This window comes from Pollicipes pollicipes, unplaced genomic scaffold (genome assembly GCF_011947565.3).
Source record: "Pollicipes pollicipes isolate AB1234 unplaced genomic scaffold, Ppol_2.1 Scaffold_7262;HRSCAF=8765_pilon_pilon_pilon, whole genome shotgun sequence".
NCBI lineage: Eukaryota > Metazoa > Arthropoda > Thecostraca > Pollicipedomorpha > Pollicipedidae > Pollicipes > Pollicipes pollicipes.
Window position 1 is genome coordinate 3,771,829 of NW_023597055.1, and position 18,083 is coordinate 3,789,911.

Sequence of the window (18,083 nt, forward strand, 5' to 3'; positions counted from 1 at the left end):
GCTGGCACTGAGCACCTTAAACCCTTGAAAACAGCGCGTAAACGCGCCCAAGGCCAGAACAATCGCACTTGGGCGGGCCAGCTCATCCGCGGGGTACCCGCCAGGAACACGGAAAAGCGTTACAAATGGCAGTTGGCTGAGCGCCGCGCCGGCGCGCGGCGGCAGACGCCGCCGGTGTCCGCCGGCGGACGGCGCTGGAGGCCCCAGCTGAGGCGGCCTGCTGCGGTATCCGCTCCGTGCTGGGGTCGGGGTGACGCCGGCTCCACACGGGCCGCGGGGAATGCCCACTGTGAGGTGCGCGCCTCGACCGAGCCGCCCTCCCGTGGCGGCCTGCCGGCCCGCGCCAGCTGCGTGCTCGGATGCCCGCGCCGGGTACGCCCACTGGCGCCGTCCCAGGTCAGCTCAGGTCGGGTCGGGTCAGGTCGGATGAGGTAACGTCTGATGAGGATATCTAATGCGGCGTGATCAGGTCCAATACCCGGCCAGTTGAGGTCAGCCCGTGTCGGAGCGCCACACCCTCTCCAGGATCAGCCCGGTCAAACCCGATCCGGCCAGTTGAGGTCAGCCGGTGCCAGAGCGACACACCCTCTCCAGGATCGGCTCGGTCAGGTTCGATCCGGCCAGTTGAGGTCAGCCGGTGCCGGAGCGACACACCCTCCCCAGGACAGGCTCGGTCAGGTTCGATCCGGCCAGTTGAGGTCAGCCGGTGCCAGAGCGACACACCCTCTCCAGGATCGGCTCGGTCAGGTTCGATCCGGCCAGTCGAGGTCAGCCCGTGCCAGAGCACACACCCTCTCCAGGACAGGCTCGGTCAGGTTCGATCCGGCCAGTTGAGGTCAGCCCGTGTCGGAGCGCCACACCCTCTCCAGGCTCGGGCCGGCCAGGCCCGATCCAGCCAGTTGAGGTGAGTGTGTATCGGAGCGCCACACTCTCTCCAGGACCGGCCCGTGACTGTCGCCCGGTTCCGCGCCGCTGATCCCTGCCCAGCACGCGCCGGCTGGCGGCGGCTAGAGCGAGGCGGCCAGCTCCAGACAGTCCAGCTGGTCCTTGATCTCGGTGTAGAGCCTCTGTACGCTGAGCTCAGACACCAGCAGCGGCAGCAGCTGAAAACGGGCCGCCGTCAGTAGCCGCGCCGCAGCACCACCCGGGCGGGGACACGCACACCCGGCTCGTCGCGTCACTTCCGTGATGCTGTTTGTTACGCATGACCGGTCGGGTTCGGCCGTTGGATACCAGGATACATCCGCACGCGGTGCACATATTCCCTCACTTGGAAGGTCTCATGCTGGGGCTTATATGTGTTTTCCTTCATGACTAGTTCATGCTGTGATCCGACGGAGCCTTTACGTCAAATCACCTTCGCACTGCTATGGAGACAAATCGCCCGTAAGTAATACCCTCATGACCAGCTATCTCTTGCGTGAAGAGGCTTCAGAAAACAGTGAGACACTCCCACACAAAGTACGTTCTTATATCTCAGCATGGCAACGATTCCCCACAGTTCTCGAAGTGCCAACAAAGGACGAGCGCGGAGAGACAGGGCGAAAAGGTGAAACTACCCATAGCATGTAAGCAGGTCAAAACCGGGTCCTGGTCCTCACCTTCTCAGAGCCGCTGGCGGCGGTCAAGGCTCAGCTCGGAGGACATCCGCCGTCCTCACCCCTCAATGGGTCCTAACCCCTGCGCGGGTCCCCATCCCTGACCGGGCTTTCACCCCTGAGCAGATCCTCGTCCCTGAGCGGGCTTTCATCTGTGAGAAAGACCTACCCCTGCCCGGGTTCTCGGTCCTGAGACGGTCTTAATCCCTGAGAAGGTCCCCCATCCCTAGGCGGTTTCTCGTCCCTGAGCGGGTCCTCACCTCTGAGCAGGTCCTCGTCCCTGAACGGATCCTCATCCCTAAGAGGTTCTCAACCTTTAGCGGTTCTTCGTCCCTAAGCGGTTCCTCGTCCCTGAGCGGGTCCTCACCCCTAAGCAAGTCCTCGTCCCTGAATGGGTCCTGACCTCTAAGCGGGTCCTGATCCCCCAGCGGTTCTTCGTCCCTGAGCGGATCCTCACCCCTGACCGGGTTCTCGTCCCTGAGCGGGTGCTCGTCCTCACCTCCCTGAGCAGCTGGCGGCGGTCGAGGCCCAGCTCGGTGGGCGGGCAGTGACTGAGCGCGGCGCCGGAGTGGGCCGGCCCCAGCAGCTGCTGCAGCAGGTCGCGCAGCCGGCGCTCATCGCCGCGCGCCGTCAGCTGCCGCACCAGCGCCCCCAGCCACAGCCGGTACTCGGCGGGAGAGCCGAGCGCCACGGCCGCCGCCACCTGCCAACGGCGGCACGTCGCGTCGCTCGCATCCCCGCTCATGCGGGTCATGACGGGGTCATAGGGGTCAGGCGGGGCCCAGTAGCGGTCAGAGGCTACAAGTGAGGAAGCTCCTCGAAGGCTGAACGTGAACGTGAGGGTCAGAGGGATACACACCTGGTCAGAAGTGGCTGGGGTGAGATAGCAGGCCACGAGAGAGAGAGGGGGGGGGGGGGGCGGGGGCGAAGATCGTGAGGTCACAGAAGCACAGGTTCACAGGGGTCAGACACTACGTCAAGGGGTCAGGGAGTGACGAGGCCATAGTACAGGATCACAGACGTCAGACACTGGGGCATATGCGTCCCATGACGGGCCGTCTGGGCAATATACAGGACCATACAAGCGGGATACTGGACCACGGAGTCAGATGCTGCATCACGGGGATTTGATCGAGTCCATTAATCTGACGTCAAAACATGTTTGGTTTATTTGTCCTTCCGGGCGCATCACGCAAGCTTCACACTCTGTCAGTTCTTCTCCCATTTCTACAATTGCAACAGACTGCTCTCCGTTCCCCACATCGCCAACCATGCCCACTAAGTCGGCGGTGCCATCCAGACCCATGCGATACGCGCTGCCCCTCCCCCTCCCCCCCCCCTCTCTCTCTCTCTCTTCTCTCTCTCTCTTCTCTCTCTCTCTCTTCTCTCTCTCTCCTCTCTCTCTCTTCTCTCTCTCTCTCTCCTCTCTCTCTCTCTCTCTCTCTCTCTCTCTCTCTCTCCTCTCTCTCTCTCTCTCTCTCTCTCTCTCTCTCTCTCTCTCTTCTCATCCCGTTAGCGACGGCGCAACCAAGACTTGCCGCTCTCGCGATGCGCACTGCCACCATGCGGTGGTCACCGGTACCAGTCTTACCTGCGAGTCGATGTAGGCGGCGCTAGCGTCGGCGGCCAGGCCAGCGTCCCCGGCGGCAGCGGCGGCGGTGGCGGGCGCGGCCGGCCGGTGCCGGCGCGCCTGGGCCGTCAGCACGGCCAGCGCCTGCCCGCTGGCCGGCGCCGACGGCAGCTGCGGCTGTACGTCCGAGGCGCCGGCGCCCGGCGCGCCGCAGTCTGGCAGTCAAGCACGAGCTCAGACGCAGCCAGCGCGGGCCACCGCCGCCAGACCAACACACGCTACAACACACCGCTGCGTGGCTGATGTTTGTCTAGAGCGCCTTGGCAGGACGGAATCGGAAACGTGACGCCAGCCAACCCAAGACGCGGAGGTACCGCAGTAGTAGCTGACCCACGTGCTCGTGACGGGCGCCTTACGTATCGTGTCATCATTACCATGCCTGCAAACGAGGCAACTTCACACTGCCATGGGCTATTGCAGGCACGAAGGCTAAGCCAGCGACCGGACCACCAAAAGCAGCTGCTACCTATGAGCCTGTGGCCAGCAGCAGCTGACAGCCGTCAACACTCAGACGGGGGCGGCCAGCACCACCGACACTCAAGATGGGAGTAGCCAGCACCACCGACATTCAGACAGGAGCGGCCAGCACCACCGACACTCAGACGGGAGCAGCCGGCACCATCCGACATTCAGACAGGAGCAGCCAGCACCACCGACACTCGGGGAGCAGCCAGAACCACGGACCTGTGAACCACCAGAACGGACCTGAACCAGAACCACCAGAACGGACCTGTGAGCAGGAGCCAGGCGGCCAGCTTGCTGCTGTAGAGGTACGCCCGTCCCGTCGACAGCACCAGCACCGGCTGGCCGTCCTCGGTGAGCGAGCAGCCCGCCAGCCGACCTCCGCCGCCCAGCAGGTGCGCCGCCGGCTCGCAGCGCACGCGCGCCGCCTCCGCCCGCACGTCCCACGTGCTGACGTCGGCGCCGCTCGTCACCACCAGCACGTGGCGGCCGCGCACGGCCACGCGCGCCACGTGGCCGGCCATGGCGAGCGGCGGCAGCAGGAGGCGGCCGGCGCGGCTGAACACGTGCATGGTGCGGTCGGCGCACCACACCAGGCAGCGGTCCGCGGCGGCGCGGCAGGCGACGGCCGCCGCCGACAGCACCGTCCGCCAGCGCACCTGAGACCAGGCGAGGGTGTCAGCACAGGGCAGGGCAGCTGGGCAGGACAGGGCAGGACAAGGCGGGGCGGGGGGCGTGGCGGTGGCGGGGGGGGCGGGGGCGGGGCGGGGCGGGGCGGGGCGGGCGGGCGGGGCGGGGCAGGACAGGACAGGACAGGACAGGACAGGACAGGACAGGACAGGACAGGACAGGACAGGACAGGACAGGACAGGGCAGGGCAGGGCAGGGCAGGGCAGGGCAGGGCAGGGCAGGACGGGCAGGGCAGGGCAGGGCAGGGCAGGGCAGCACGAGACAGCACAGGACAGGACCAGCGCGGCACGTTTCGACTGCGAGCAAAATCGTAGCTGGGAGAAGAACTGTGCCTGAGAGTGGAGCTGAGACCGAGACGTAATGCGCCCCATAGGCATCGCACCTGTCACGGGGCAGTCTCTCATGTGCGTTGCAGGGCACGATAACTGCGACTCCCGGCTGAACCAACGCTAGTTTTAGCTTTAGCTGCCAATACGGCCGGCGCGAGACACAGCACCAGCCACAGGTAACGGGAGTGGTGCCCTCAGGGGTCAGGGATCCGTTGCCCGCCACCCTCGCCCGTGTCCGTGGTCCGCGACAGGTGCAGCAGCCGACAGCGCGCCGGTCGTGCACCAGGCGGCCTTGATCCAGCCTGGACCAGCCCGGCCGTCCGCGAGCCGTACCTGTCGGCCCTCCAGGCAGGTGAGCAGGTGGATGCCACCGGCGCCGCCGCTCTCCGCCTCCAGCTGCAGCGCGGGCTGATCCGGGCCGGCGGCCGGCAACGCCGCCGTCAGTCGGCCGGCCGCCGCCAGGGGCGCCACCAGCGTCCGCGCCGCCCCGGCCGGCGCAGGCGACGGCGCCGACGCCGGCGCCGGCAGCGGCGGGGGCGGGGGCGGGGGGCGGCGGCGGCGGCGGCGGCTCGACCGGAGGCGAGGCTCGCAGCCGTTTGGCCGCCGCCCGAAGGTCGCGGTCCGGTCGCCGCTTCACCTGCGCGCGGAGGCCGGGCGGCGTCAGCGCTCCGCAGAGGCTGCGGCCGGACCCCGTCCTGAGCACGTCACTGAGAGCTGAAATAGCAGCTCTCGGAGGATGGGTACGTGGGCTGCGCGCAGTGAGACATGCCTCGCGTGTAATCTGAGCGCATCCGGAATCTCCGACAGAGTCGGAAGCACACCAGCGCCACGCCCCTCGCTGGTCACGACTGCCAACAACAGCTACCAACTGGTCACCGCTGGTCACCAGCTACCAACAACACATTCCAGACCTCACGGACATCCGCATTTATGTGAGGTTAGGAAGCTGCATGTCCACGCACATGCCCAGCGTGAACTGAGTGGCTCGAACATCTACAATGCATATACATCCAAACGGCAACAGATCATCCCGCAGCCCATGTCTTTTCGAGACGTAGCGCAACCCACAATGCCATCGTGCATGCATAAGGTTGCCGGGCCAGTAACAATCCAAGAGGTCTGCGAGAGGGTGATTCGCAGCTGGTGACAACACCTGACGGCTGCCCGCGCATAAACCACCGCTACGTGTCACCACGGCGGCCGCGCCGCGGCCGACAGCGGCGCCCGCCGCACTGACCAAGATGGCCGCCGCCTCGGGCGCCGCCGCCGGGAGCGCCGGTGGTGGCGCCACCTCCGCCGCGCCGCTCAGCTGCCGGTCCGCCGGCGTGACGTCAGAGATCTGCCGCGGGGACGGACGCGCGGGCTCGGTCAGCTCGACACGGCGTGACGCCGCGGCATCCGCGCAAGGCAGCGGCGTCGCACGCGGGAAGCGGCAGGGATCCCGCCGACCAAGGCGCGCGTGGTACGCTGAAGCCTCACAACATTGCGTGTAACTCTGCCGGCCTGGTGGATGCATGATCTGTCCACCGGCTACTCCGGATCTAATCGCCTGGCTGTCTGCACGCTGCACGCGCTTCTGGGCACCACTGACCTGGGGCGTGACCACCTGGTCCCTCTTCTCCACCATCACCGACGGACTGGTGCCGGAGGAGCTGGTGAAGGGCCGCTCCGAGGCGAACGGAGCCGGGCCCTCCGTCGCCACGTCTGCGGGACACACAGGGGCCGGTGTCAGTCAGGGGTAAATCAGGAGAGGCCGGAGCCAGACCCTCGGTCTACAGTACACACAGGGGCCGGTATCAGTCAGGGGCAAATCAGGAGAGGCCGGAGCCGGACCCTCGGTCTACAGTACACACTGGGGCCGGTGTCAGTCAGGGGCACGGCAGAAGAGGGCGCCGGACCCTCGGTCTGCAGCACACACAGTAGCCGGTGTCAGTCAGGGGCACGGCAGGTGAGGAAGCCGGTCTCTCAGCCTGCAGCACTCACTGGGGCCGGTGTCAGTCAGGCGCAGAGCAGCGGGGGGAGGGGGGGGGGAGTTGGCCCTCGGCCTGCACACTCGGGACAGCTAACACTCACCCTGGCTCGGGACGAACATGGGCGTGATGCGCCGCTTCCCGTCCGGCGTCCGACACTCGATCTGCTTGCGACTGTGCGCGGCGGGGCCGGCGGCGGCGGCGGCAGCTGGCGCGCGCGGCGACGGCTGCGTCTGGCTGGCCGGCTGCTCCGCCGCCCGCTGCTGCTGCTGCTGCTCCTCAGCCGCCTGCTGGCGGGCGCTGAGCAGCAGCGACGACTCGACCAGCTGCGGCCGGGCGGGCCGGCCGGCGCGCCGGTCCGGCAGCGAGGCGCAACCGTACAGCCGCTGGTGCAGCGCGCGCTGCTCGGACGCCGTCATGTAGTCGCCCAGCAGCTCCTCGGCGCTGAAGCTGTGCGCCGGCAGGGGGAGGGGTCAGGGCCGGCGCGGCGCCGGGGACGCATGACGGGCGGCGGAGCAGGCTCGGTCGGCACCCAGGCTGGACCAGGCCGAGCCCAGCCATCACGGCATCGGCGGAGCTCAGTGTTGGCCACTGTACTGTTTTGTGAATGATAAGCCGGTTGCTTTTCCTCCCCACCCGCTGTTGTTGAGATACTTTGCCCAGGTTCGTGACAAGCCTAGACGCACTCGAGGGCGTAATGGCACCAAACTCAAATACGATAAATCAAGCTCGCCGTGGGCGAGGAATACCCATGGAACGGGAAGGAGAGGCCCTGACTGATCATGGGCCGATAAGAGACCGTCTTGATAAAGTACAAAAGTCACCATCCATATCAGCACGGCCCCGCCAACCCAGTGAGCGCATCATTGCGCGGGCGGGTCAACACAACATACACCGGGACAACCCTCCCCTGGCCGCAAGTCATACCGTCCGTGACAATACCACAACAGACCTCCCGGGGCGCTCAGAAACGTAATCGCAATCGGTCGACGCAACACGGAGTACACAACACAACACAGAGTACACAACACGGAGTACACAACACAGAGTACACAACAAAGAGTACCCACACAACACGGAGTACACAACACAGAGTACACAACACAGAGTACACAACACAGAGTACACAACACAATACGGAGTGCACGCAGAAGATGCGCATCGAACTCGTATTTCCCTTTTTTGTCCCCCCCCCCCCGTGCACGGAAAACATCACTGGAACACCCCCGATCAGAGAGAGGCATTTACCGTGCGCTAAAACCCTGCCACGAGGACTCACCGCGCGGAAATGAGGGTGCGGCCCCAGGAGACGGAAGGTCACCACCCCGACGAGAGTCCGCCCCAGTGTTCGGACGGGGAGTGTCCCACCGCACGCCGCAGCCCTGACCTGCCCCCCCCCCCCCCCCCTCCGCGCACCTGATGCAGGCCACGGTGCCATCCTTGCTGCACGCGATCAGCAGACGGCGCGCCGGGTGCCAGCTCAGGTCCATCACCGAGTCGTCGAAACAGCTCGTGCAGCACCACCAGCGGCCGCCGCAGGCAGGTGAGCCACACGGAGAGGCCGCGGTCGCGCGAGCCCAGCGCGCATGCGCAGTACATCTCCGGCTTCTGGCCGACACCGCGGCTCCGCTGCAGCATGGCGCCGTTGAAGCGCACGCAGGTGATGGCCTGTCGGCGGACGGCGCAGGACAGTGAGACACTGCGCAGGGCGATGGGACACTTCGCAGGGCGGTGAGACACTGCGCGGGGCGGTGGAACACTGCGCAGGACAGTGAGACACTGCGCAGGGCGATGGGACACGGCGCAGGGCGGTGGGACACTGCACAGGGCGGTGAGACACTGCGCAGGGCGGTGAAACACTGCGCAGGGCGGCGAGACACTGCGCAGGGCGGTGGGACACGGCGCAGGGCGATGGGGCACGGCGCAGGGCGATGGGACACGGCGCAGGGCGGTGGGACACGGCACAGGACAGTGAGACACGGCGCAGGGCGGTGGGACAGGCCACAGGATAGTGAGACACGGCGCAGGGCGGTGGGACAGGCCACAGGATAGTGAGACACGGCGCAGGGCGGTGGGACACGGCGCAGGGCGGTGGAACACTGCGCAGGGCGGTGAAACACTGCGCAGGGCGGTGGGACACGGCGCAGGGCGGTGGGACACTGCGCGGGGCGGTGGGACACGTCACAGGACAGTGAGACACGGCGCAGGGCGGTGGGACAGGGCACGGGGCGGTGGGACACGACGCAGGGCGGTGGGACACGGCGCAGGGCGGTAGGACACGGCGCAGGGCGGTGGGACACGCCGCAGGGCGGTAGGATACGGCGCAGGGCGGTGGGACACTGCGCAGGGCGGTGAGACACGGCGCAGGGCGGTGGGTCACGGCACAGGGCGGTGGGACACGGCGCAGGGCGGTGGGTCACGGCACAGGGCGGTAGGATACGGCGCAGGGCGGTGGGGCCAGCCACAGGCGGACCAGTGACACACTCACGCTCACCGGTAACCCCGGAACGACTTCGTGGGACCACCGAAAACGGCATATGGCGTCGTCGTCCAACTAGCCACAGCTGATCACACGTTCCATAAACATACCACGACGGCTCCGAGGGCGCTTTGCTAGTGAGCTCCGAGGAGGGCGGTTCGGCCGTGTCCATGGAAAACTATTTTTTTCAGAAGCGAAAAAGCTAAGAACAGCGGTCGAAACCAGGTCGAAATGAAATGCCGCAATAAACCGTATGCATTACTTTCAGCTGTAAATACGTCAAAACACTATTGAAGCTGCTGCGCTGTACATGAAATCAGCTATACTAAGACGCATTGCCAAACAACGTAGACAGTTTTCACACTTATTGAAGAAAAACCTTAACATCGATCAAAGCTTTCGTCCAACGCTACAGCACAAACCACGCGAGCAGATCGCCATTTTAAGCGCATGTGAGGTACGGTACGTAAGTGCACGACGATCTTATATCAAAGAAGTATATCTAATGCTATAGAGGACCTGTGCCTACGCGACGGATGATATGCATAAGTAACCGAGTTATTTGTGTTTAAAGGGAGCGGTTCATATTTGTACGGGATCTTAAACTGAAAAAGTCATCGTGAAGATCATTCGGTGCAATGCATGACCCTGCCCTCCTTAACACCTAAGCCCTTCTAGTTTCTGAGTTAACGCCCCTGAAGACGTGTAGACCATTTCGAGGAAACTATGTCAAGGTCATCTCGGCATGACACAACCACGTCATCCAAATCCTGCCATTCCATCAGGCGTGCGGCGATCAAGGCCAAAAAAATAACATCTTCGAGTTGTTCATATCGGGCGTTCGTGTGCGTCATTTTCAAGTACAATGATCGTCAATTGGCCCTTACTCAATGTTGTGTGCGGTACAATAACGTAATCAAAGAAAGACGTATTGAGGAGCATATTTAGCAACCAGAAATATTGTGTTGCCTAGAGCAAACTTTTCTTCCTGTCAACAGTTATAAGTAAGCTTATATCATGATATCTGATGATTGCATCTATATCTTAAAATGTGGAGCATTTACTTTAAATCTTAGGGGCAGACAGCATGGCGTCAGGGACTGCAGAAACAACGCTGCGGCATTACCGTGCCTTCGGAACATTATTCCACGCATGTGAAGACGTTTCCAGAAAAACTGCTACCACTGGACTTCCACCATCTCGATTTACGTCATTTTCAAATGAACTCAGGTTTTATGAAGACAAAAACGTACAATCCTTTGGAAGATTGATGCCAGATCTCAAAACCAGGGCAGATCCGGACGTGAAACGAACAGTACGGTGTTGGCGAACGTACTTGCTGTAGCCTGCAGTTGACAAACCTTAAACTCTCCGACTCAGTGGGTGCCCCGTAATCGCCCAAAAATTAGCTAATATCACCTTCTCAGGCAAAGATCTCAGCCACAAGATTGTGACCAAAACCGACAGACAGTGAGCGCGTTGAGTTGTACAAATTGCGCAAAAGATGGCCCCTTTTCAGACCGTGTTACGAATGTTAAATCGCAACCCCGACTGCTTCACTGGATACTGAGTGCACATATGCCAAATGGCATCGGATCTTTCTGGTAAGTTCAGGCGGGTTTGACCTGCAAAGTCGTAACAGAGCGACGCAGGCTTCGCGCATGCGCACGAGACACCGACTCATCATAACATTTGAACCAGAAAGATCAACCGCCGCGCGGGGCGAATTTCAACTAGATAACTACGCACTACATCCTGGGTACTAGTCACGGAATTATATCTCCTATCTTTCCAGAATGCTTGCGTGCACTTTCAAATCATTCGATTGGTAGAATTTCAAATCAATACGCCCTCGGCGTCCCCACAATAAACGATCAATAAAAACAATTCATTGCGCCGTGGCACGTCATTTTCGCCCCTACGCACCAAAAACCCCTACCGACCATCTTGTGTACGCTGGCAAAACAGACATTACTAAACCCAACACCAGGTGGCAGGAATGAGCAAGACGTTCCTGTCATTTCTAAGTACGCTAATCAATCATTTCACCATGCGTCCCACAAGAACACTGCGGCGAGCGAATGAAACACCATCCTGAACAACAGCCGCCGACCACATAATCGGCTTCTTCAAACTCAGCTGACACTGTTGACCTTGGGAAAACCGCGCAGCATAAGCCGACCGACACGCCAGTAGCTGGTGAAGCTCTCCACGGAGCCCGACACTGACACACTGTCCCCCGCTGACTAACCTTTCCACCCCTTCCGCGCTTCATCTGCACACACCAGTTAGCATTACCCACAAACCGATGCAGCAAGTAGGCCGCCACGCGTCCTACTCACGAGCGCCGGCCCACGATCTCTGATTCAGACCGGGAAGATCGGCTCCACCCCGGCCAACTCGTTTCAACACCCCAGCTGCCACAGCCCACCTTTTTGTGGCCGACAAAGTCCTTGTTGGTCGTCCAGTCGTTCCTGTCCACGATCTGGGCGGTGGGACCGCCGTTGTTCATGGCGTGCGCCGACACGATGTACCTGCAGACGCCCAGCGAGACGGCTACAGTCACGCAGCAACCACGCTACAGACGCTACAGTTACAGACGCTACGGTTACAGTGCTCGGGACGGCTAGCGGGGTGTGTCACCGGCCGGAAGGACTGCAGTGCGGCCGCTGGCGGCGGCGGGCCGGGCTTCTGGTCCCGTACGCCCTGCGGAGGCTGGCCTTGCGTGCGACAGTTGTTTACCACCCCCACTCCCCCTCCCCCCACGGCGGCGGCCCTCCACCAGGTGGCTCACCGACCCCAGCCGAAACATCAAACGCGGTTAGTCACCGGGTCTGTCGGACGCTTCGATGCGCCCATTCACGGCCAACGAACGTATGGCATTTGCCGTAATAGGACACTACGATTCAAGGTCAGCCTTTACCAAGGTCGAGACCACACGCAAACCAACACATATACAGGGTCATGTATGTAACCCCATTCAGTGTCCGAGCTTTTGCAGCCCAAGGGGTAACAAATCACCTAGATGACCCAGTGCGTGACCAAGATGGTGACCAGGGGGCTACCCAGATAGGGCCGACGAGTAAGCTACCATCCCCAGAACAGGAACGACCACCCAATTAGCAACCACACTGCAGGGGTGACCGACCCTCCGTTCTTCACTAGGGGTGGGGCCCGTTCTCCACTGGTAAATGAAAGCCCATTCAATTCTATAAGTTGTTCTGTGCATTAGCGAGGAACATTATTCACATAGATAAGACAGTAGTACTAGCCTTAATGCTCGGAAAAACCAGGAGAATGGATATTTAGTTGGGTGGATATTTCGGCAACATGCCTTTATCAAAAGCCAGACTGTCATCTGGCAGTCGCGCTCATGTGACTGCTGTCACACAAGTCCCGCTCATCTGACAATCGTGTCTGGCAGACACCTCCGTCATTGCTTCGACAGGCATGGCATGCCGCCGGAATATCAACCCAACTACGTCTCCATTCTCCCGGTTTTCCCAGGAATAAGGCTAATGCAACTGTCTTACACATTTCGTTCTCTGAGCCACCCCGATTACACCACGTTACAGCCACCTGACTCATCCGTGACGTCACTGCCTCAGCCCGCTCCTTATTTGGCTGGGAGACCAGACCAGCGCGGTGGGTCGAGTTCGTTACACATGGCTTATGAAGCACCGCCCGGCAGCGGCCGGAGCTTGTTGACTGCCTTACATGTCGGGGAAACTGGACGGGTCGCGACCCCACGGAGATGGTGCGATCGGCATAAGCGTGAAAACGAATAACGTCCAACTGGCCGATCGCTGCAAGCCGTCTCCATGAACATTTCAAAATTTTATACAGATTTGATCCGAACCATTGAATGGATTGATTTCTGGGGTCAGAGCTCACGCTAAGCAGTGCTTGTTGTGTGAGCCCTGACCCCTACCATCCGATCGCGTAATTCCAGGCAACGGCACAATTCAGTAGCGCAAGTTTAACGTGCCGCAACGCTCGGCACGGTCCGTCGTGCCCTCTGACGTCAAATGGCCGCGACCGCTGCCACCGGCTGTAGGCCATACCTGACAAGGATAAGAAGCGAGCGAGCGACTCGAACCCACCCCGCCACGGTTGCGTGAATCGGAAGGCAGGAGCTATAACCAACTGAGCCACCGGGACGGACGATGGCCTGAATCAGACGATTCCACTTCTTGCCCATATTTGGAGTCGCAAACGTCCTTGATATGCGCGCATGATGCACTCACCGATACGACACAGATTGTCACGTCTCTCAGCAGAGCTTGGCTATCGAGACCTGACTACTGCTATCACGACTGCAGGGGTGACCGACCTGTCGCCAGTGGGCCCGAGCGGACGCAGGGGTGACCGACCTGCCGTCGGGTGACCAGCCGCAGCGGAGCACGGCCGTCGTGCCGCCGGTACACTGGAACGGGTCGACCACCACCGTCTCCGCCTGCCAGTCGGCCGTGCGCCAGACGCGCAGCGTGCGGTCGTCCGACTGCGAGACCAGGTACCGGCCGACCGGGTCCCAGTCGACGCCCTTCACCAGGCCTGCCGGACCGAGGCGGCGGCGGCGTCAGGCGCACGGCGCGGCAGCGCGCGGCGCCAGCAGCGGCGGCTGCGCACGCTGCCAGCGGCGCAAACGTACAGAGCGTCGGTCGCGCCGTGACCCCAGGCGCTCCGCTCCCATTGGCGAGCCCATCCCTCCGCTTTCATGATGATGATGATGATGATGATGATGATGATGATGACAATGATGACAATGATGGTGATGAGTTGGGCTTTGAGGCACGCCAACTAAGATGGTCATATGGCGCCTATTCCCGTCTCACTGGTGAGCCCACGCGCTTGGTCCTCCCCGGCGAGCCCTCCCCCTCCCCCTCCTCCCCTCTCACGGATGAGACCACACGCTCCGTTCTCACCGGCGGGCCCCCCTCCTCCCCTCTCACCGATGGGCCCACGCGCTCCGTTCCTCACCGGTGTGGCCGCGCAGGCGCGCCACCACGTCGCCCCAGCGGGCGGCGTCCCAGACGAGCACCAGGTTGTCCACGGAGCAGGTGGCCAGGTAGCGGTCCTCAGGGCGACCAGGCCAGCGCGATGACGTCGCCGTCGTGCGCGCGCAGCGTGGTGACGGCGCGCCAGCCCTCCAGGCACGGCTGGCTGGAGCCGAACGGCGCGGCGCCGCCCGTCTGCCGGCGGCGAGCGGCGCGGGTGTGACGTCGGCGCGGGGCTGGGACAGGCTGCCGGGACGCCAGCCAGCGGCCGGCGGCACGTCCGGGGCACGAGCCAACGCAGCGTCACCCCGAGTCACGCACAGCTCGGGCTAGTGAGCGCCGAGGTCAGCTGGGACGGCCCGGCCGCCTGCGCTGCAGGGGATCCGAGTGGGCTGCACAATCTAACGGGCGCAATACACACATCTGGAATGCTCCAGGCTGCGGTAACGAGGCAAAAATGGAGGGGCTGCAGGTAAAAAAATAGCAGCCCAGGAACCCACACCCCATCATGTGGCCCACCTGAAGTTATTCCCCGGCACACGAGCTGACAGGGTCGGCGTTCCACGATGATCGCAGACCAACGTGATTAAGGAGCCACGAGATATCATCAAAGGCGCCGTGCACCACACGCGAGTCACGCTAATCGTCTTTGGGTGGTTGATTCCACCAGGAACATGTTCATTCCGTGCGCCACTGACGTATCGGCATTTGCCACTTGGGCGTGCTTGCCGCCGCTTGAACGCGTTACAAGCGTGCTTCTCCCACGTGCCCTGTTTCCTGCCACCGCATCAAACCCAAGACACGTCCTGGGCCTGGGGGGGGGGGGGGGGGGGCGAGCTGTCAGCGCCACGCGCTCTATAATTCGAGTGCTCTGCAGCGGGCGCCTCATCTGCGGCGTGGCGGCCGCGCGCCGGCGCCGCCCCGCCCGCGGTGCGGCGGCGCCGCCGCTGGGCCGCTGGGCCGGCCGCTTGCCTTGGTGTGGCGCCAGACCATGACTAGCTTGTCGTCGCCGCCGCTGGCCAGGTGGCGGCCGTCGGCCGACCAGCGCAGGCAGTTGACGCAGCCCAGGTGGTCGTCCAGGCGGCACAGCTGGCGGGGGACGGCCGCGTCCAGCTCGGCGCGCTCGCTCTCCACCGGCGCCATGTTCCAGACGGCGATCGTGCCTGGGAGGGGAGGAAAGGGCATGGGGAGGTCAGGCCCCAGTCAGCGGAGGGAGGAGGGACCCACACCTGACTCAGGGGAGGGAAATGGGACTCATACCTGCCAGGGAGACCAAGAGTGGGACCTGGCAGTTCACACATGGGTCCAGGTGGGAGGAGAATGGTCCACATCTGGATGTGTGGTCCTTTTTGCCACACACTCAAGAAGATGGGGAGGAGCAAAATGGTTTAGTTAGAATGGATACATGGTTCAATATTTTGTGTGTCTGGGAAGTTTTTGATTAAGTGTTTCCTGAGGCTCACAAGGATGGTATGGAAGGAGGAGATGCTTCAAACTCATATTTACCACCATCATTGAGCCTAGTGTGCAGTGAACAGATGACTGTTACTATGGCAGAATTCATCCACATTATAGAAACAATGCATCACAGAAGAAGGGGGATGTCATCAGTGTGCATCATCTTGTTGATAAGAGCTTAAAGGTGCATCTGTGTCATCATTCCAGAAATTTTATTATCCAGACCATGTGATCATGAGGCATGAGGATGGGCAGGTTTGTCCTGAAAACAACTCAACTTCATCTGTGATCTGGCAAATTAATGCAACACTATCATGAAACATCCAGTGCCATACCAACAAAACAACTTTTGTGTGACTGCATAAAAACAACAAAACATTACACTTCCTTGCCCATCATTAAAAACTTTCAGAGGACCCTGTCACTTACATTTACATATCCATTCCATTGTGTGCAATGCCATCAAATCACAAGACAAGATGAAAGGCAGACACAGTAAATGAAAACAACTGGATTTGTGAAGCAGTGGCTCTTAGGTAAACAAATCTTTTAATTTCCAAATCCCCTACATCTACCCACCTATCCAAGTATGCTGGTGCTCACCTGTGCGATCCTGCCCCTGACCTCCTGTGGCAAACCTCGAGCCATCTGGGTGGATGTCCACACAAAACAAGGACCTCTCATCATGGCTAACCCATGCTGGCTTCAGTAGCTTCATAATAATTACATTAAATTATTCCCTCTCATCAAATGACAGCCTGACCAAAAAAATTATGGTGGCCAGACTTTCGGGGTTACGCAGCACCCATAGCATCTGTAAACAGGGCACATTCACATGACATAACCCAGCCAACAGTGCAATCAATGTGATTCGTCACTGCAGTGTTATGTTTCCAACCACCTTCCAGCATAAATGCTACCTAGTTTAGAGACATTATATTGCTTGGTCATTTTTGAGGCTACAACCTCATCAAAACCTTAAGTCATTCATCCAAATTTTAGCAAGTTGTCAATGAAGAGACAAAATCCAGAAACTACACAACATGATGAAATTGTCCAGAATCGGCAGATATATTTCAAAATATTGGCTGTGCGTATACTTAAAGACCACGCACCAGGCTTATCCACCTTCCAACATCTTGGAGAGGGTCGCACGCAGCAGGCGTACGCGGACTACAAGTCCTGAAGGGTGGCAACTGAAACATGCAACATGTCGTGCGAAAACTCGGCTCAATGCAGATAATATGCGTTACATGTATGAGACGATCATAAAATCTGTGAATACGCCACGAACCAGCCTCTCCCCGCTAAATAATCGTGGGGAGCCGGGGCTGCACGCGAGATGGCTAGATGAGTGTCGCGATGGTCTTTCACGCGCCATACTCGGGTTCGAGTTCGGGTGATGGCTGGCCGTGGGAGGCAGAATTCTGTTCTGGGGCCCTGGGTGGGATAGCAGGCACCGCCGGAGTTGGCTTCATGATTTACTATTGCTCGATAGGCGTAGCAGGATGATGGTAGCATGCATTACTCTTGAAGAGGTGGAAAACATGGGTTGTTTTTAAACCGGATATACGCACAATTTATCATGGCTTACGGGGTGGGCGCTACAGAAATATTGACGGCCCCGCGAACGTTGACTACATCGAGATGGGGTCGGACATTGTATCATCATGGTCAACTCTGGTTCGTCCACGAAGGTTCAACCTGCGGTTATAATCGAAAGCTGAAAATTACATAACATGTAATTTCCTGAATATGCGCTCGCACGTCTTAGGAGACGTCTTAGAAACAAAACCGCGATGCTCGTCCCCCCGCGGCTAGCACTATTGGGCACGTGGGGGGGGGGGGGGGGGGAGGGAGGGAGGGAGCGTCAGAGGACTCCTCATTGTCACAGGATTTGCGACCAGTACAAAGGGCGGGTCCGGGTTTCATTTCCGCCATACAATGGGGCCCCCAGAGCTCAGGCTGACACCGAGTCGACTGTTCGGTGTGGTGGCCTCTGGCCGAAATAGGGGCCCGTAATGTCCCAGGCGTCTACACTCGGTGAAAGAGGCCTTCTGACTGACATTTGAAGCCACGGCCAAACGGAATCCTTAATGTGACCGGAATCCTTAATGTGACCTGCGGACCCTTCGGCCGCTCGGGCGGTTCAGCCTTTCAATGAGGCCATTGATCTTCGGTCTCGAGTGACCCTTCGGCCCCTGTTCGAGCCCCCTCAAACGCCGCTCCTGGGTCACTCGGGGCCACCTGCCGCCACAGGACCCTGTTGGGCGCCGTGGCCGCTGACCGACGCAGGGCCGCTAATTGAATCAAGGTCCGTGAACATTGTCAATCGCAGGCCCCGGCTTCGCTCCTACTTGGGAACTAGGTCCCCAGGGCTTAGGCGGGCATGGAGCTGACTGTTTGGCTCCGTGTCGAGGCCCTACATGATGGGGATAGAGAGCCGTCATAAGATGACCCCAATAAAAGC

The 18,083-nt window shown here is 60.7% G+C and overlaps 1 protein-coding gene and 1 long non-coding RNA gene across 2 annotated transcripts; both read right to left on the reverse strand.

Moving 5' to 3' along the window:
* Window positions 1–226: 226 nt before the first annotated feature.
* On the reverse strand, window positions 227–16,925 carry Hira (histone cell cycle regulator-like protein). Its single transcript, XM_037238324.1, is given in 18 exon segments — window positions 227–1,103; window positions 2,098–2,301; window positions 3,190–3,234; window positions 3,361–3,383; window positions 3,959–4,040; window positions 5,284–5,346; window positions 6,301–6,413; window positions 6,783–6,853; window positions 7,061–7,129; window positions 8,096–8,184; window positions 8,186–8,347; window positions 11,590–11,692; window positions 13,532–13,712; window positions 14,139–14,241; window positions 14,243–14,350; window positions 15,128–15,318; window positions 16,217–16,427; window positions 16,729–16,925. Coding segments are annotated over 17 exon segments (1,818 nt in total). The 5' UTR covers window positions 16,332–16,427; window positions 16,729–16,925; the 3' UTR covers window positions 227–1,007.
* Window positions 6,008–6,858, reverse strand: LOC119114376 (uncharacterized). The gene is made up of 3 exons (XR_005096027.1): window positions 6,783–6,858; window positions 6,301–6,413; window positions 6,008–6,048 (listed from the first exon to the last, which is right to left on the reverse strand). It is a non-coding gene; the product is annotated as an uncharacterized LOC119114376 (long non-coding RNA).
* Window positions 16,926–18,083: the final 1,158 nt, after the last annotated feature.